Below are 20626 nucleotides of genomic sequence, written 5' to 3'. Positions count from 1 at the left end.
TTTTTTTTTATCAAAACATTTGGTTTGTCCATGTCATCATAAGAACAGTCAGCAGTACTACAGAGCAGCTGAAAGTGTGAGGCTGGGTGACACTGACTGTTATCAGGCCCCCACACAATGAGGAAAATTAGAGTAAAGCAGTCTCTGCATGTGCAGTGAGGACGACAGTCTCACCAGGCGGACGAGCATGACACAAACACACATACACCCAGAAACACAACACTCATGAAGAGCGTTTCAAGTAAACCTCAGGTCAGGGAACACCCCCCCACTCCCACCCCCCCACAAATACCAAAATGAGTTGGCCTCCTACAATATCCTTAAATATTCTATATTATTATGTTACCCCCAATTTTTCTTAGCACAATCCAAAGTACACTAAAATTCCAAAAAAGAAAATCAATCTACATAACTGATATTAATTCTGATTTTTTAAAATTAGTTTTCAATCGATTCACACAATTTAAATACGGCAACAATTTTGCAAATTGCGTTTATCACCAAGTTTCGGATCACGTTTCCAATTTCGCAGCATTCAGTGTTTAATCACACTATCCAAGGTAAGACTTAATCTCCAAACACTGCTGTCACACCCTGCTGAGGAGACAGGAAACCAGTCCTACCACCTCCCAGGAGGCAGCGCAGCCTGAAATCCTCAGGCACCTTGTGAAGGTAACAATGGCAGAGGAGGTACGCAGGCTTATAGGAGGCCTGTGTAAACGGTATATACAGGGATGAAGGTGTTAAGATTCTCTGTGACGCTAGGAGGTGCGGGAGGAACATATTGGCATGGACACCTATCCACACACCGGCACACACATATACAGGACCCACACACCGGCACACACTGATCAGCCTGGTGCACACACACACACACACACACACCCTTTACAAACAAGAAACTACAGTGACACACCTAGATGTTAAAGAAGTAGAATGTGCACTATTCTGAGATGACACATTATACACACACACACGTCTCCAGCAGTACACATGTGCCAGTGTGCACACACATAGAAGTGCAGTGAATTGAATGTGCACAAGAAAACACACTGTGTCATAAAGAGATACACACTTTTAAAACAAAGGAATGTACAGGTTCAGACTCAGGAGGGTGACATGAAGATTAACTTGACTCATAAAGATGTCTCTTTGGACTCTAGGACTGCAGGTTGAAACGACAGGATCTCGGTGAACGTGTGCCCTGGGGGGAGAGGGGAAGGGGCATGTTTATGGGGACTGACACAGAGAAGAGGCACTGCAGAGACAAACCCATACAGCGTGGCAGCCTGTGCCTTACGTTTCCACTGCTCCAGTGTCAGCTCAGCATTGTCCTGCGAGTGGTCATAGGGCTGGGCCTCTGTCTCTTCTTCAGGTTCCCGGAACTCGGCAAAGAACGGCATCGTGAGAGCCTCGGCCGCACTCACTCTCTTCTCAGGGTCCAGCACCAGCATGCGCTCCAGGAGGGTCATGGCTAGGGGAGAGAAGAGTGGGCGGGACCACTATGAACAGAGGGCGGGGCCAGCGTGAAGAGAGGGCGGGGCCAGCGTGAAGAGAGGGCGGGGCCAGCGTGAAGAGAGGGCGGGGCCAGCGTGAAGAGAGAGCGGGGACAGTGTGAAGAGAGGGCGGGGCCAGCGTGAAGAGAGGGCGGGGCCAGCGTGAAGAGAGAGCGGGAACAGTGTGAAGAGAGGGCAGGCCATTGTGGAGAGAGGGCGGGGCCAGTGTGAATAGATGGCGGGACCAGTGTGAAGAGAGGGCGGGGCTAGTGTGAATAGAGGGCGGGGTCAATGTGAAAAGAGGGCGGGGCCAGTGTGAAGAGAGGACAGGGCAGTATGAAGTGAGGGTGGGGTAGGGTGATAAAAGCATGTCTATTTTGAGGAATCTTTTTCTTCTAAATTGAAATTCATTTATTTAAATGAAGTCAGCTATCATTCTGTGTTGAGTGTTATGCAGAATCTAGGCAGCTAGAGCATCATCCATGACCTGATAAGAGGAATAACCAGTTCAGGAGTCTAGGTCTGAAATCTATAACAGATAATCTGACACTCATGGGTGAGAGAGAGGCAAAGACAGAGGAGTCTCACTCCAGTGCCGGCCACCTGGGTGACACTGTGCATTTGACTGTCCCTCACAGAGCACTGATCTCAATCCCATCATACACCTTTGGGATGAACTACAACCGAGATTGTGAGCCAGGCCTTTACATCCTATATCAGTGCCTGACTTCACAAATACTCTTTTGGACAAATGGGCAAAAATGCCCGCAGACATCTTCCATAATCTTGTGGAAAACCTTCCCAGAAGAGTGGCAGCTGTTATAGCTCTAAAGGGGGTCCAACTCTATATTGACGCCTATGGATTTAGATTGTGATGTCATAAACGTTCCTGTAGATGTCATGGCCAGGTTTCTCAATACTTTTGTCCGTATAGCGTATCTGATGACAGTCTGATGTTTGGAATGTGTTTGTAGAACCTTTTAAATATAAGAATCACAATTCTGAGATTTTGTTCAGTTTGGTTTGAATGTCTGGTTACTCCGAACACATTGAAATAAGGCTAAGAAGTCTATTTTGAATTGTCTGTTTATTGATGATGCTTATTGATGAATGTTCAGAAACGTGGATGATTTTTCAGACATTCATGAATCAGCAATAGCTCCGTGTGCAGTAGTAGAACTTCCAGCGACGATCTCTGGCAAAACACAGAACAGTTTTATTTAATAAGCAAAGTAGTAAAAGAATTTACGACTTACTTGTAAGCAAAAATAAATTCAGACAAGGTAGCAGTTTATATCTGTCAGAACTTTCATGGTGAACAAATTTAGATTATGGATGACTTTGAACAATTTAAAAATGTAAAATCCATTTCTAGGTATATGATTTCATACGTACTCATAAGAATTGCTGTGGACACTTTCAGCTCCAACAAGGTAATTCATACTTGGAACGAGCCATGTGAATTCCTCATCATAAAAGTTCACATAAGGCGTCCACTGACAGTTATAGTTACAGTAGTTATAAGTTTGGCAACACTGAAACTGCCATCTGTAAATAAGGAACATTGCAAAACAAATATGAAATGAAAACTAAAATATTCTTCAGTATGAAAAACAAGAAAGTAGTTAGATACTGAACGACAAACTGATGCATTGATATAAAAATTGAAACTATCTGAAACTTTAGGCTTGCCCAATAAAGACCAGCACATAGAAATTATTTGCAAAACAATTCATATTGTGAGTTGTTTGTAATATGCATGCTAAAATTTGAAAAAGCTTTGAGGAACAGAGTTTACTCAAAACATTGTGAAATGCATACTCTTGCAGTTTTTCCATTCAACCCAAAATATGCAAGCTGATGAAAATAACACTCTAAGAGTACAACAAGTTGGATTTTAGTGATAATCAGTGCCTCATATGTCTGGTAATAGTAGTAGTACTAGTAATACTAATAATAATAATAATAATAATAATACCTTCTGTCTCCATATTTATCGTCATGAATGCTGCCCATCCCCGTCATGACGTAATTGTTGGGGCACACGAAGGTGAACTGCTCATCAAAACTATTCACATAGTTTGTCCAGAAGCACTGAGGGTTTGAGTTAAAGGTGTCCTTGCACTGAAACTCCCATATACGGTCCTCATAGAGATTGTCATGCTTGCTAAAAAAAAGATGTTGAAACTGGCATTTGCTTCACTGGACAACACAATTGAATTAAGCAACGGAGATCACAATTGTACGGCAAGTATATATCATGAACTTAGAGGTATGAAGGACCTCTCTGTGTGTGAGTTTCCTTTAGCTACATCTCCTCTCACAACCCAAAGGCAATTATTTTACAAACCGACAGCAGCTAGCACACCTCTTACCTAGATATACTAGAAATGGATTGTCTGTTTGAGCAGTTGAAATTCAGAGGTTCATCATAAATATTTTCCCAGCGGGGTTCTGCAATAAGAACACAACAGCAATTAAAAACTCGTTCTGCAAGAAAAGAAGATTAAAAAAATCTACCCATCTAGTAAATGACACCAAGAATTTAATCACATTCCAAATCAACTTTTGTGGCATCACAATTAAAATGGATATTACCTAACCCTTGTACTAAAGGACAGACAAGAAGAAGAAGGAGGAGCCTCTTCATTGTTTTAGAAGTGCGTAAAATGCATAAAAACCACAGCTTCTGGGGTGTTTTTATACGAACACAGCCTGCCTTCCCCTGCCGCTACCTAAATATAATCAAGGTCTCCATGTTTCCAAAAGCACTATAAGGTCAGCGTTTTTGTTTGTTCAGGTGTTACGGTCAGTTTCACCAGGTTTTTTTGTCAGTATACCTGCAACACTTGCAATGTTCTGTAAGAAACTTGACATACTTTGCATCTGATATTATTTTATCCCCTTGAGTCAGAACATTATACACGTATGGTGAAATGGCTCATTTTTTTTCTGTTTCAGAATTTTTTGAACGGTCCCTCATTATAGACTTGCTGCTATTGAGTAATATGGTTGTAATAGACCTTGAATTACCCTGTATAAATGTATAAAGACTGGAAAAGTAACATAATCCAAGTCTAAATCACTAAAGTATTCATCGTGGTTTATTTTCATTCAGGTTGAGTAACTTCATCCACCGATCCTCCATGGGTGTTTCTCAATATGCGTATTTGACTGTACCTGTGTCCCCATGTACCCCTTGACATCATCTTCCATTGCCGAAGACCAGTTTCAATACTAAGAACACAAGTTCAGAGGACGGTAAAAATACCTAGATGTCGTTCTTGCCCCCCCCCCCATAAATATCAAGGATACATTGGTTGCATCCTCATAAGACAAGACCAATCCCATGATTCATTGCGCCTCAAGTTCGTTCTTGGAGAGCAAATTAGCAAGACTGGTCTTGCCAAGACCACAAGTACGACCTTTGCGATCTTGCTATTGAGAAACACCTCATGACTTTAGCTAATGCAGGGACATATGGGCCAGGAGCCTATACCAGATGGTATAGACTGACTATGGCCTTGCACTGTGTAGACAGTCTGGATAAATTAGTCATGTTTAAAGTAAACATAGCTTGATTTTTATAAATAAGGCAATGCTGTTTTAGACTACAATGCTAGCTTTGCCTACAGTTAACCTGAGAGTGAGTTCACATGGTTGGGGAACACACTCCCCCCTACTGGTCCAAGGCTGCCACACCTGAGGTCGCTCACATATAGTGAACTGTACGTCAGAGACAACTGAACAGCAAATCCCAGGGTTACTGTGCTGGGGAGGACCCAACACTGCTGCTTTACCACATCTTACTAGATTCTTGTCATCTCAGCCTGTCAGGAAAAACCAAGAACCAGAAATCACAAAGGTTACGTCAACAAATAAACACCCCAGACCATATGTTTTTAATAACATTTTTTTTTATCAAAACATTTGGTTTGTCCATGTCATCATAAGAACAGTCAGCAGTACTACAGAGCAGCTGAAAGCGTGAGGCTGGGTGACACTGACTGTTATCAGGCCCCCACACAATGAGGAAAATTAGAGTAAAGCAATCTCTGCATGTGCAGTGAGGACGACAGTCTCACCAGGCGGACGAGCATGACACAAACACACATACACCCAGAAACACAACACTCATGAAGAGCGTTTCAAGTAAACCTCAGGTCAGGGAACACCCCTCCACTCCCACCCCCCACACACATACCAAAATGAGTTGGCCTCCTACAATATCCTTAAATATTCTATATTATTATGTTACCCCCAATTTTTCTTAGCACAATCCAAAGTACATAATATTCCAAAAAAGAAAATCAATCTACATAACTGATATTAATTCTGATTTTTTAAAATTAGTTTTCAATCGATTCACACAATTTATATACGGCAACAATTTTGCAGATTGCGTTTATCACCAAGTTTCGGATCACGTTTCCAATTTCGCAGCATTCAGTGTTTAATCACACTATCCAAGGTAAGACTTAATCTCCACACGCTGCTGTCACACCCTGCTGAGGTGACAGGAAACCAGTCCTACCACCTCCCAGGAGGCAGCGCAGCCTGAAATCCTCAGGCACCTTGTAAAGGTAACAATGGCAGAGGAGGTACACAGGCTTATAGGAGGCCTGAGTAAACGGTATATACAGGGATGAAGGTGTTAAGATTCTCTGTGACGCTAGGAGGTGCGGGAGGAACATATTGGCCTGGACACCTATCCACACACCGGCACACACATATACAGGACCCACACACCGGCACACACTGATCAGCCTGGCACACACACACACACACACACCCTTTACAAACAAGAAACTACAGTGACACACCTAGATGTTAAAGAAGTAGAATGTGCACTATTCTGAGATGACACATTATACACACACACACACACACACACACACACACACATGTCTCCAGCAGTACACATGTGCCAGTGTGCACACACACAGAAGTGCAGTGAACTGAATGTGCACAAGAAAACACACTGTGTCATAAAGAGATACACACTTTTAAAACAAAGGAATGTACAGGTTCAGACTCAGGAGGGTGACATGAAGATTAACTCGACTCATAAAGATGTCTCTTTGGACTCTAGGACTGCTGGTTGAAACGACAGGATCTCAGTGAACGTGTGCCCTGTGGGGAGAGGGGAAGGGGCATGTTTATGGGGACTGACACAGAGAAGAGGCACTGCAGAGACAAACCCATACAGCGTGGCAGCCTGTGCCTTACGTTTCCACTGCTCCAGTGTCAGCTCAGCATTGTCCTGCGAGTGGTCATAGGGCTGGGCCTCTGTCTCTTCTTCAGGTTCCCGGAACTCGGCAAAGAACGGCATCGTGAGAGCCTCGGCCGCACTCACTCTATTCTCAGGGTCCAGCACCAGCATGCGCTCCAGGAGGGTCATGGCTAGGGGAGAGAAGAGTGGGTGGGACCACTATGAACAGAGGGCGGGGCCAGTGTGAAGAGAGGGCGGGGCCAGTGTGAGGAGAGGGCGGGACCAATGTGAAGAGAGGGCGGGGCCAATGTGAAGAGAGGGCGGGCCAGTGTGAAGAGAGGGCGGGCCAGTGTGAAGAGAGAGCGGGGCCAGTGTGAAGAGAGAGCGGGGCCAGTGTGAAGAGAGAGCGGGGCCAGTGTGAAGAGAGGGCGGGCCAGTGTGAAGAGAGGGCGGGCCAGTGTGAAGAGAGGGCGGGCCAGTGTGAAGAGAGAGCGGGTCCAGTGTGAAGAGAGAGCGGGGCCAGTGTGAAGAGAGAGCGGGCCAGTGTGAAGAGAGAGCGGACCAGTGTGAAGAGAGAGCGGACCAGTGTGAAGAGAGGGCGGGGTCAATGTGAAAAGAGGGCGGGGTCAATGTGAAGAGAGGGCCGGGCAGTATGACAGAGGGTGGGACCAGTGTGAGGAGAAGGCAAGGCAGTATGAACGGAGGGTGGGGCCAGTGTGAAGAGAGGACAGGGTAGTATGAAGTGAGGGTGGGGTTAGGGTGATAAAAGCATATCTATTTTGAGGAATCTTTTTCTTCTAAATTGAAATTCATTTATTTAAATGAAGTCAGCTATCATTCTGTGTTGAGTGTTATGCAGAATCTAGGCAGCTAGAGCATCATCCATGACCTGATAAGAGGAATATCCAGTTCAGGAGTGTAGGTCTGATATCTATAACAGATAATCTGACACTCATGGGTGAGAGAGAGGCAAAGACAGAGGAGTCTCACTCCAGTGCCGCCCACCTGGGTGACACTGCGAATAAAGCACAGTCCAGTTCACCTTTAAAGCAATTCTAGTGGTAAAAAAATGAAGGATCTGGGACCTTCCCTGTATGTAGCGACAGCTGCTCCAGCTGAATCCCAGCATGGGGAGGGCATGAATATTTCCTGTGGCTCTCTTTACACAGCCTAACATTGTTTGCCTTTATGCCTTTTCATTTATTCTGGTGAGTTTCTGCATCTTTTTAAAGTTGCCACATAGACATACATACACAAGTGCGTACATTTATTTTGTGAGTGGTTTTGATTTGACAGACAAGTGAATACATGTTAAACTCAACATCACTCAAAATTCTATTTGCAACTTAATAGGTATCAATATTTTACTTTTACAAGGGGACTAGAAATTATTATGATAGCCGTTCCCTCACCTGTTCCCCTTAGGTTCTCCTTATAGAGAAACATCTGCCCTCTAGTGGTGCAAGAACCATTTTCACTGCTCATTTCCTGAAGGTTTGAGCCAGATTTACTAACAGTTTGCTCCAGCGCAAACCATCTTTTGGTGTAAAAATATTGCTGTTGTGATTTCCTAAAAACACGCAGCGAAAAGTTAGTCGTGGAAAGGCATTGACAAAGTTAATTTTGCGACTGGCTATACTGCATATGCATTTGTGGGAGTTTGCTTCCCAAGTTTTTAAACGGATCATGCAACGTGATTAACTAAGGTTTGCTATACACTATTCATGCCAAATTGCGCCATTATTTAACACTGGAAAAATGTCTCATTGTGCTTTCGACACGGCTGTGACAGTTGCTGCCAGGTGGAGGCGCCGCTGAGTATACAGGAGCGTAAACCTACGCATAGCGCTGGGCAGAATGGCTGAAAATTTGTATTAAGGTATTTTTTAGGATTCTGCCAGTTTCACGATATATCACAAGGTTTTTTGTTTTATTAGATTATTAATGTATATTTAGCTAGATAGCTACATTTTATTGATTATAATCATATATATTAGCTCCATTAGCATTACTATTGATTATTCACATATTTTCAGCTTGGTAACAACGTGTTTACTTAAATGGCATAATTTAAATAATTATTACCATGATAAATCGATAATATTAGGGATTTTGCCTTACCGATATGCATTTGTATTACACATAATCTAAATTTTCAGGCACAGACTGAAGCAGTAGCTATAAATCTACAATGCTGAACAGTTATATGTGGAAAATTCTTGCGTTATAAAGTTCTGTTAGTGAAAAAGGGTTTACTCAGTTACCAGGGTCCCCTCTCAATTCACTCTGCACAGCGATCCATAGCGTTTCTAGTATCTTGTAGTCAACAATATCATATCATTTGCTGCCTATTGAAGCATTACAGCTGTTGTTTCAGCTACAGTATGGCGCTACATGAAAAATACATACTGCACGGGATATTAAAACCACTAGGCCTACCTATGCTTATAATGTTTGTCAGATTGCAAAATGCTGTGTCTGTGTTGTTAGTAGATTTCCCGCACCCTCATCAGGTGCGACCTTACGCTAATTTGCGTTGTCCTTGGTAGATTGGGTCTGTCATTATTTAAATGAACTGACTGAGTCTGTATTCATAAATTTGCGTATTCATAGTAAGTCACCTGCAGAATTGGCCACTTCTACTGGCACTTTTACAGATTGTACCCTCACACTAATTTTGCCCTGCAGAGTAAATCGGGTTTTTAATGTCTCATATCTCCATAAACACTGATCACAATAGACCCCTATAAATCTTAGAGGGCTAAATTCCTTTTAATTAGAAATCCTTCCATTATATCAGGTATATCCTGAATGCTTTTGGGATGGAATAAAAACAACACATCATGCAAATACATGAAAGACAAAATGCTGATCTGGTTACCATCTGGATTGATGTTGGCAAAGACATCCTTCAGATCTTTCTTCTGAACTTTTGGCAGCCTCTTGATGTAATTTTTGGCCTGATGCAAGACAAACACACCCAATTAAGGTACAGTGTGGTTTCATACAGTGTGGTTTTTCCCATACATTATGAACACTCCCTTACTGGTCAGGTGACCATGCAATAAAAGTGAACTCACACACTATGGAAGGATTGTGTTTGAAATGTACATATTCCCATTATTAGTTGAATTACATATGCTAATTGCATTACTGAAATTAATGTTACTACAAAAGATAGCTGAATATGTATGTACATTAGGGCGGTCCACGGCACTATGGAAAATTTTGAATTTCATTAAAACCCACCTCCACAAGTTTAAATATGTTCTATCAGATGTAGTAAAGATATGATGTAAATATGGAGCAAATTGAACTACATTTAGAGGTCGCTCAAGGTCCCACAAGTTTGTTGTGGACTCAGATTAAGACAATTTGCCAAAATTCCAGGGTAAACTCAAATGAAAAAATTATCATCTATTTAATTGCAAGTACTGTCATTAAATGGGAAGATGAAGGCGCAAAATTTCTTGGCTAAGGACCCAAGAGAATGGAATGACGACCCTTCGTACCAGGAACTTCAAACAGCAGCGTCAAAAATGAAGGTCGTGAATGATTGTGCAGAGTGAGCCATTGCATTGATGCAGCAATACAATTCATCCCTGACCAAGAACGAGGAGCAGAAGCAGTATCTCCTACGTTTGGTTGAAAGACACAGAAAGAAATATCCAACCTGCGCCAAGTCTACCCTTCTGAAAACGGAGTTGGGACAGCAACAGTGCGACACTGATGATAAAGAACATTAGAACGTTATGGGACAATATATAACAGTAAGAGTCCAGACAACCTGAATCCAAGATAGTATCAGCTAATTTGACATGTTTCTTCTGTTCTTTTTAATTCTGTTTACTGCATGTTTTCCTTGTTTTATTGCATACAATTACACAATACAATATAGCTGTTGCAGTGTTGCATTACTACCAGCTTGAGCGACCTCAATAACCTAAATAATGACCAATCATAATAAAATTTGGCAGACACATTTGTAATAAGGGGAAGAATAAAATTAGGGTTGTGGAGGGAAAGCTGTGTGAAGTTGTTAATTTTGGACCACCCTAATATATATATATACATATGTGTGTGTGTGTGTGTGTGTGTGTATGTGTGTATATATATATATATATATATATATATATATATATATATATATATATATATATATATATATACATACATACATACATACATACATATACACGCACATACATACATATACACGCACATACATACATATACACACACACATACATATACACACACACACATACATATGTATGTATGTATGTATGTATGTATGTATGTATGTATGTATGTATGTATGTATATATATACATATATATATATATACATATATATACACACACACACGTGTTGCTGTGGTCTCTTAATTTTTTCCACGGCTGTATATTCACCAGAAGAAAAAAAGAAACTTCACTTTGTTTGCACCTCTAAGGAAGCACACATTACAGCTGACATAACGTTCCCACAGAGATAAGCGGGTCAAAGTCTTATAGCCACACCAGTTGACATAATGTTCTCACTTTACCATTAACTACTCCCAGGGCACACTGAAAACAACAGTTCAGACTATAGGAATTTAAAATTTGTTTACACTGTTAATTTAGAAATGTAATGGAAATATGGTCAGTTACAGTCAATCCTTCCAAACAGCTGTTTTCCTTTGCCATGCTACATAAAATCATACATGGAGTCACCTTAAAATGGGCATATTATTCATCTGTCTAACTGAAAGGAACAGTATTTTTAACGCCATTTTAGGTTGATGATACACACCCTTGTAAACACCAGGGACAAAGCATGGAGACAAGCTATAAATTCATGTTCATGACTTACATCTTGACTCTGCAGTTTCATGATAAATTCCTGAGTTGGGGTGCCTGTAACCTTCATGATTTCTGTCAGCTGATCCAAGTCTGCTCTCCACAGGTCAAGGGTCAAAGGTTACCCAATATAGAACAAGTCAAATGTCTTGGTGGGTTAATTACATTGATAACTGAGGTGTGAAAGGTCCAGTTGTTGGTAGTTATTGCAATAACCCTCTAGCTTTTCTGAATAGTGAACTCTACAGGATTTCCTATTTACTATAGCATGTTAACTGGTACAGAAGGCAGGTGTGTAGGTGATGGATGTGTGTGTGAGAGGGATGGGGGCGACAGCAGGCCTACACAAGCACCTCAGCATCACACACGTTGCTGGTCAGGTGACAGCAGGCCTACACAGGTGCCTCAGCATCACACACGTTGCTGGTCAGGTGACAGCAGGCCTACACAGGCGCCTCAGCATCACACACGTTACTGGTCAGGTGACAGCAGGCCTACACAGGCGCCTCAGCATCACACACGTTACTGGTCAGGTGACAGCAGGCCTACACAAGCACCTCAGCATCACACACGTTGCTGGTCAGGTGACAGCAGGCCTACACAGGCGCCTCAGCATCACACACGTTACTGGTCAGGTGACAGCAGGCCTACACAAGCACCTCAGCATCACACACGTTACTGGTCAGGTGACAGCAGGCCTACACAAGCGCCTCAGCATCACACACGTTACTGGTCAGGTGACAGCAGGCCTACACAAGCACCTCAGCATCACACACGTTGCTGGTCAGGTGACAGCAGGCCTACACAAGCACCTCAGCATCACACACGTTGCTGGTCAGGTGACAGCAGGCCTACACAGGCGCCTCAGCATCACACACGTTACTGGTCAGGTGACAGCAGGCCTACACAAGCACCTCAGCATCACATACATTATTTTGGTATGGTAGCTTGTTTTGGAAAAAGGTCAAGGTACAGACCTGATCTGAGAAGTAAGTTTGCTGCAGAAAACATTTATAAGAAATGTGTGTATTTTAGGGGTCAAGACCACTTGAAAAGAGAACTAAGGAACGTAAGGGGATTTCAGATTAACTTGTTTTGAACAGGGTGATGCAATCAAAACAGTGATCATGAAAAGGTCAACCCTGCCTTTACCTGATAATGAGTCCAGTTTAACAGAAGAAACTGGTGTCTACAGATATCTGACCCCTCCCTAAACTGTCGCGTTTTTGGCTATAAAAGATGCATGCACTTGTTGTTCGGGGAGCAGATCACGAGGCGCAGAGAAAGACTGCTGAGTGTCTGTTCCCCCAAAGCGTTGCGGTAATAAAGTTTTGTCAGACTCCTAAACAAATCGACTTCAGCGAAATTTCTATCACACAGCAGGCCTAAAAAGGCGCCCCAGCATCACACACGTTACTGGTCAGGTGACAGCAGGATACGGTCGTGACCTTTGAATAGAGGTTTTCCAAGCAGCATCTCCGCCATGATGCAGCCCACCGACCAGATGTCCACTGAGGGTAGAGGGATGTTTCAGTTTACACTGCACAAATATCAATGCCACACAGTTTCAAACTCTTCTGCATTTTGATAAACATCCATCCATTTCTCATAACTGCTTGTTTCCAGCCAAGCCAGCACAAAGAACCAGGGTAGGTGACACCCAGGGCGAGATGCTAAACCATTACAGACCAAACACTTATACAGAAACTAATTTAGGATCACTAAACTTGGGAAGAACAAGCAAGTTCCATGCACACAGAACCAGGATCACAAACTGAAACCCAAAAATGATAAGAGGCTACAGTTCCACTGAGCCCACAGCGATATTTAATACAGTGGTACCTCAGAACACGAACTTAATCCGTTCAGAACTCCAGATTGAATCCTAAAAAGTTCGAGTTATGAACGAATTTAATTTTCCCCATAAGAAATAATGGAAAACCAATTAATTGGTTCCCGGCCCCAAAAATTACACCTAAATATGATTTTTTTTTTTTTTTAGCATCGACAACACGAAATGAACCAGATAAAACAAGAGCATATACTGTACTAAACACATCTAAGCACATTTATCAAAACAGTAATTAGTAAAGTAAGAAAATAAATGTATCCAAACAATGTGTAAAGTTAAAAAAACCAATGTGTCCTGCCCCGACTGTCCGCTCCTTCCGTGTGCCACGCCCCCTCGTTAACCCCGTGTGGAATCCCCGTGTGATCAGCTGTTTCTGCTTGCTGTCATTAGTCCTCTGTATTTCGTTCACGTTTCAGTTTGTTTCCCCAGTCCGGTCATTGTATTGTCTGTCTGCGTTTTGCCTGCCTTACCTGTAATTAAACCCCGTATTCCCCGATACCCTGACGTCTGCGCCTTTGTCTCCTTTCCTTCCCTGCTGGGCACGACAATATTATTATAATTAAATGTATTAATGGTTTATTATTAATATTAAAATAATTAATAAGAAATCTTTATTTTTACATGTATTTTATTATATAATAATAATTACTGTTACTGTCTACCTGTCACGCCCACTGGGGTGGGACCGAACGGGTGCAACTCATTAGCAGACAAGTAGTCGCCTTTAACCCCGGACAGCCCCAGAACTTCCTTGCGAAGTATTGAGCCGATGTCTAGATGCCGTACTGAGCATTATTCCTGTCTTTCGTCTACCCGCTTGTCCCAGCATTACCTGTTTACCGCCTGTACAATCCTTGCCTGCTATCCTTCCCTTCCCAGACCAGCTCCCGTTCTTTACCCACCTGTCCCGCTGAACCCGGCATCTCCTGTCTTCCCTTCCTTGTGTTCCCCAGTCCAGTGTCTTCCTGTTGGAAGGATCCCCTTGGCAACGACCCCAGACTACAAACCTCGACCACGATTCCTGCTCGCCGATTCTGTACCTTGCTATAGGCTAATATCATTAAAGCCTACCTTTCCCTGCATTACTGGATCTCTGTCCTGCTTCTTGTCGAGCCGTGACACTACCGTTGTCTAAATGTATTTTTACTGTCTAAATATATGTATTCAGTTAGTGTAAACAAGTTATCTTAGGTCGGCGTTTACGGTTTGACTTCTGAGATTCAGATCGAGCTCTAGGTAATTTTTTTTCGAACTGGTTGGTTCGACTTTTAAGAAATTCGAGTTCTAATGAGTTCGAGAACTGAGGTACCACTGTATGAACATGTTAAATTTCCATATGATAGGGCAGTGAAGGAAAGGCAAGCTAACATGAAGGACACAATCAGTACGCACATAATAGGGCTGAAGGTAAGTGAACTCTGAGTTTAGATGTGCAAACAGCATAATCTTTTAGAGTCTTACACTGTCAGAAAAAGCATACAGCTCTGGTAGAGTTTTGTTCTCAAAGATACCAACAACATGTACCCCCAATGATACAAAATTGTTCCTTAGAGTCCATTTCTGTACCTTAAATTATACTAAAGGGTACACTTACCTACAGCTAGGGTAAAATTGACAGACCCTGGAGGGTACAGCTCCAGTGACAAGTAATTGTACCCTCAAAAGGTACAAATTGGTTGTCTTTTCTGACAGTGTAGTGCTCATTAACATCATGCCAAGTTTCTTAGGGTTCATCCCAAATTGCTCAAAAACACATTATGGCTGAGTCACACCTCTGGTGGCTATTTATATGGCAGATGGAAACCTCATCTGTAGAGATGTGGAAAGTGTCTCCACATTGATCTCAAGTAGCCCTAGAACTGAGGAGGGGGCCTATTTGTCAGTGTAAATGGCTGTATGTGATGGTTATCTAATGGGAAATATTGCCTGACACTAAATCCCCAGCTTGACTTAAATGCCGCACCTTAGCTAGTGGTCGGCTAGCATCATCAAAACTCCATGGGGCAACACTTACTATGCGTTTAGTTACTATAGGTGTAGAATGACTTTGTTTTAATTTGCCCCCAGCTAACACCTTATACTTGGGACAGACGCTAGATCACTGGGTTAGGCCCAGGACCCACATTACAGCAACGGTCAAAGTCGTCAACTGGGGTGAGAGATGGCAACGGTCAAAGTCGTCAACTGGGGTGGGAGATGGCAACGGTCAAAGTCGTCAACTGGGGTGGGAGATGGCAACGGTCAAAGTCGTCAACTGGTGTTTTTTTTTTTTTAGACACTCTCTGCAACCCAATGAAAATGGTCACAACCCAGCAGCTGAGAAATACTCCCTTTAGTGTATAAACAGTTATTGAAGACAGAGGAATAACAGTCAGGGTTCATATAATATAGCAACCTGAAATGATTCATCTGTTCCAACTCACCGGTCTGGGTGTAGTGCATCCAGCTGAGGATGACCTCTGGGGCCCGGTACCAGCGGGTGACCACGTAGCCGGTCATCTCACTGTCAGCTTGCCGAGCCAGCCCGAAGTCCAGGATCTACAACAGTGGACCACTTTGCTACTATACTTTAACTAGACACAGCTAAACTATACAAAGTAACAGCTGTGTATATTAATATGAATTAACAAGTCCCAATGGCATATAGCTACATAATACAGACAAACATTTTGCAGCCACTTCAGTCAGTACAGCCTATCACAGGCCGTAGTTTGGGGGCATCCTGAATGGAAAACCAATCCCTCACAGAACACACACACACACTACGGGTAATTCAGAAACAGCCATTCACCTAACTGCATGTCTTTGGACTGTGGATGGAAATAGGAGAACCCAGAACCCAGATCTCCAGATACACAGAACATCCCAACGGTTATTATTAAACATTAAATCCATAGTCAATGAAAAATATTGACCCGATACATTTCTTACAGGCTGCAGGGCTCATTGGTGACGTACCTTGAGCTCACAGTCTTGATTGACAGCCAGGTTTCCTGGCTTCAGGTCCTTTTGGTATAAAAAAACACTGGATCAGCGAAAAGAGACAGACGCACCCCCCACGTACACAGCTGGAATAAGTGCCAGCCCTGTTCTCACCCCCCAGGTCAAAGGTCACTCACCCTGTGGATGACCCCAGCTGAGTGGATGTACTGTATAGGGAGATAGAAAGGTTCATACTTTTTATATAACGGTACTTTGCCATTTGTACAAGTATACATGAATTCATTAAACATATCCCATCTCAATCTCTTAATATAGGTGAGAGCCACACGTAGGGATCAGCTGTTAATGTGGTTCCCCTGAAGCAGTGTCTGGGGTTAAAAACCTTGCTCAATGACCTATTATTGATATAATTGCTCTGCAAGCCATGGAAAATAAATCTGGAGAACTTCAGATCAGGGTTGGGGGCGGGGTTAAAATTTTATTTAACAGGTTAGCTGAAGCCCCTTTTGAGTGGAGACCCCTGGGCGTCAGCCTGGGTAAACCCGAGCATTAAAGCTCCCCTGTGATAGTGTGTATATGTTGCATAATGGCCCGGTATCAGTGTGCCGATAAGTGGTGGCTAACCTTAAGTCCCTTGAGAATCTGGTAGACGAGGAATTGCACCCTCTCTTCTGACAGTTTCTGCAGCTTCATCAGCTTGCCCAGATCCGTACCCATGAAGGGCATCACCAGGTAACTGCCACATAGTGGGAGTGGGGGGGGGGGGGGGGCACACACGTCGCTCAAATCTACACTCTAATGAGCCAGTCATTTGAGGAACCTCTGAGATTCCATGTAGCAATGGAATGAAAATGTGAGCCACATAGACCAGTCTTACTGGTTATAAGCGCAATAAAAATATGTTCAGTTTAAGTAAAATACAGGTTGTAATGCATGTTTAAATGGCAATTATAGTTAAAAACTCATTAAATGACGAGTTATTATTATGTAGTTTATGGTTCCCATTATGTTAGCATTTGCACTATGTTAGCATGTGAATGACATAAAACACACACGGCTACCCGGAACCAAGGTGTCATTGTGAAACACGCAGCGGGATCACGCCTTGTCAGGTGACCGATAATGAGCCAGTGGGACAGGCGGACGCAGACAGCAATACTCACAAATCCTGGAACCTGTCCATGGAAATCTCAGGAGTGAAGACATCAAGCAGCCCAATCACCTGCTCCCAGCCAACAGAAGACGAGAGACAGAGAGGAGGTGAGGTTCAGAGAATTAGCCATGGCACATGGGCACAAAAGGGATAGGCCAGGAGTTACAGAACCTCAGGAGGCACTGTTAAAAAAAGCCACTAAAGATCTTAAAGGGAACACAGCAATAATCATGAAACTGCATTTTTAAAATTCTCACTACTAGAACAATACTATTTACTGTATAATACACAGCTCCTTTGTTTAGATTGCAGATACTTCACTATGGAACATTTTTATAATTAGTGGTCAGAGCTGACGGATAGAGCGACAATTTATTGCTGCAATCATTTTTATTGTTTTATTATAATACTGCACACAGTGCTCTGGTAAAACGCAGAGCTGCGAAACGAATTTAAAATGCTTTGTATGTATGTCTCTCAGTAAAATTATTATTATTACTCTTATTATTATGAATATTATTATTCAGAATATTATTCTGACTATCATGGTTACAGGGGCATTGAGTTGATACGTACTACAGAGAACAGAAGTGTAACATATCAGTTTACACGCTGGTCAGTGAGTGTTTAATACCTGACACATGAATTTTAAGAGAATTAATACCAAAATCACTACGGAACCCCTAAGCCCTGAGGAAGGTGTTACCCTGAACTACTCCAGGTGAAGTACAAGGCTGAGTCCAGTTGATTTAAAGGAGCCATTCTGAATGGGAAGAAGTTTCTTGTTGAGCACTAGTTACATTTATGATAGAATGCATAGAAAGTGCAATAAATCCAGCTGGAACTGACATACACAAGGCAGATTAGTTTGTTAGCTGGTACTTTTCCAGTGAGGCCAGTTAATTTAGGAGTGAATGCGCCGTGTTAGAATGGAATTTTATGATGTATAATTTCTAACCCCAGCATGAAGCTTTCACTGTGTCTGGTTAGCAAAATGGCTGCCCAGGTACATGACTGAGGGTGGAGGACAGGCTAAAGGAAGGGTGGAGTCGCGTGGGGGCTCACGTTGTCGTGCTTCATGTGCTTCAGAAGCCTCAGCTCGCGGTACGCTCGTTTGGCGAAGAGCTCCGACTGGAAGGGCCTGTGGAGTTTCTTAATGGCCACTTGTACCCCTGTCCTGCGGTCCAGCGCCGAGCTGAGGAGACAAAGGCCATCTAGTGGTCGATGGTTAGCAGTCACCAACCTGCCTAAACCCTTGGTGAATGTGGTCAACAGCCACGAAGCTCACCATGACTTGGGGAAATCAGACTCATTAAGCAGTTAGATACTGAAACTGAGACACAGCACTGCTGGTGGGCTTTGTGGGCAGAACAACCTAGAACAAACTTTTAAACATTTAAAGGACAAAGATACAACACATAGACAGCCATAGAACAATTTACCTAGATGCCGACCATATTTTGGGTGCCATTACAATTGTACCATAATAATTGTATTATAATGAAGTTAATAACAATGCCTAATGGTTTGGTTAAAGTTAATTAATATCCTCATTTAACAATATTTGCGACACCATGGGGCGTCCTTGACACTGTTGTGTCCTCTGGCAGTTACGGACAATAAAGGTTTTTGTCGATGACATTGCAATGGAATCATTTCCATTTTATTTTAAGAAGTGAATATGAAGACACCTCAGTACAGGGCCATTCATAAGAACAGAGGAAGTGGGTGGTTGTCAGAGGCTGGGGGGAGGGGAGGCCGGGGGGTGGATAATGGTAACTGTGGATTTGCAGAAAGGCCCACCCATGTCTTCATGCCGCCTCACCTCAGTATGGGCAGCCTGCAATCCAGGAAGTGCTGTTTCACAACACTGGCTGCAATGTTTTACACTTTCTGCTTTCTTACTTTTGTTTTGGGGGGCATTGAAAACGCTTATTAGAGAGATGAAGCTGGGTCCCGGTATATTAAAGGTGACTACAGGTGCACCTCCAAGCCCCGTCACCCCGTAAACAGGACATTGCAGGAAGCGCCGACACGTGCGTTTTACAGCGGTAACGTTGCGCCGAAAATAAATCAGCGGCAACTGACGTGCGGTTTGCAGACGCCCAGGTCGAGCAGAAAATAATAGGCGGGGATTTCCTTTGCACTTACTACTAAAATAGCATTCGCAGTGTCAACCCGGAAAACTGTCATAATGTTAAGTTTAACGAATTTTAAAGCACTTGCACGTTACGTCGTCGAATCCGATCAATGATAATGCGCCTACTTCTGCACGCCGATTTCGAACAATAAAACTGGGGCGGGGGACTTTTTGTTATAAGTGCTTTACAATGGGGGGAGAAATCCTTTTCACAGCGATCAGGGAGTGAAGGAGATCGGTGGGGTTTCTGAGATACGGGACTACGGGGGTTAAAAAGAAACGTATCCGAAGCGAATCTCAGAATACGTACACGATCCTGCAACTATATTGTTAAGTAATTACTAATACAGGAATCGTCTTACCGGGATTTCTTACACCAATACACTGGTTTTCCAATTTAACACCATGTAAAAGAATTTGCATAAAATCCTGCATTCTGATTATTAAAAATCTTTTCATTTTGGACAGATTATATTTTCTCGTTTCTCTAGCACTTTCAGTTTGACAAATCATTACTGGAGAAATCTCGGATCAGCCCACAAACAAAGAATTACAGCGACGCTGACAGAGTAGGTTTTGGACTTACCACACCGTGCCGTAAGCCCCCGTCCCGACCTGCCGCAGCTCCCGGTACCTCTCCGGCACTTCCCATTCAGTTTTGTTCACCTCCTGACGATAAAAGCCTTGCCGTATCCGACCTGACATGTCGATTATGATCTAACCCAAATCAATCCGTACGCTTCCTCCAGCCCTTCTCGTCGCACCTTGCTCTCACACCCTCCCTCTACTCACTCTTGCTTATAGTAACTTGAACACGCAGCCCGTTCCCCTTCCTTGTGATCGGCAGTATCTCACGCCTCCCCTTCGTTTTAGGGCGTCATACAGCCTTCCCCACAGTATCCTGCAATGTTTTTCATTTTTGCTATAAATTTAGTGTCTTTGTTTCTGTTTTTTATTTGTTTATTTATTTCTGAACAGTGTAGTTCCTT

General features: G+C 43.0%; 2 protein-coding genes across 3 annotated transcripts; both read right to left on the bottom strand.

Moving 5' to 3' along the window:
- Positions 1 to 327: 327 nt before the first annotated feature.
- mapk12a (mitogen-activated protein kinase 12a) lies at positions 328 to 20603 on the bottom strand. Of its 2 annotated transcripts, none has more exons than XM_072710201.1 (12): positions 20224 to 20603; positions 18563 to 18692; positions 17508 to 17566; positions 16969 to 17080; positions 16521 to 16550; positions 16360 to 16407; positions 15825 to 15939; positions 12989 to 13060; positions 11563 to 11642; positions 9590 to 9668; positions 1301 to 1474; positions 328 to 1204 (listed from the first exon to the last, which is right to left on the bottom strand). In XM_072710201.1, the coding sequence occupies exons 1-12, from the start codon at positions 20340 to 20342 to the stop codon at positions 1137 to 1139; spliced, it is 1086 nt and encodes a 361-aa protein (XP_072566302.1). In that variant the 5' UTR covers positions 20343 to 20603; the 3' UTR covers positions 328 to 1136. The 2 variants fall into 2 exon arrangements, with proteins under 2 accessions (XP_072566302.1, XP_023671037.2); XM_023815269.2 differs by lacking the exons at positions 328 to 1204; positions 1301 to 1474 and adding exons at positions 5394 to 6629; positions 6726 to 6899 and having other exon boundaries at positions 20224 to 20580.
- LOC111845681 (hemagglutinin/amebocyte aggregation factor-like) lies at positions 2567 to 5201 on the bottom strand. The gene is made up of 5 exons (XM_023815271.2): positions 4095 to 5201; positions 3872 to 3950; positions 3475 to 3663; positions 2892 to 3044; positions 2567 to 2691 (listed from the first exon to the last, which is right to left on the bottom strand). The coding sequence occupies exons 1-5, from the start codon at positions 4144 to 4146 to the stop codon at positions 2646 to 2648; spliced, it is 519 nt and encodes a 172-aa protein (XP_023671039.2). The 5' UTR covers positions 4147 to 5201; the 3' UTR covers positions 2567 to 2645.
- Positions 20604 to 20626: the final 23 nt, after the last annotated feature.

Source organism: Paramormyrops kingsleyae, chromosome 3 (assembly GCF_048594095.1).
Source record: "Paramormyrops kingsleyae isolate MSU_618 chromosome 3, PKINGS_0.4, whole genome shotgun sequence".
Lineage (NCBI taxonomy): Eukaryota > Metazoa > Chordata > Actinopteri > Osteoglossiformes > Mormyridae > Paramormyrops > Paramormyrops kingsleyae.
This window is presented reverse-complemented; position numbering and strand designations above follow the sequence as displayed.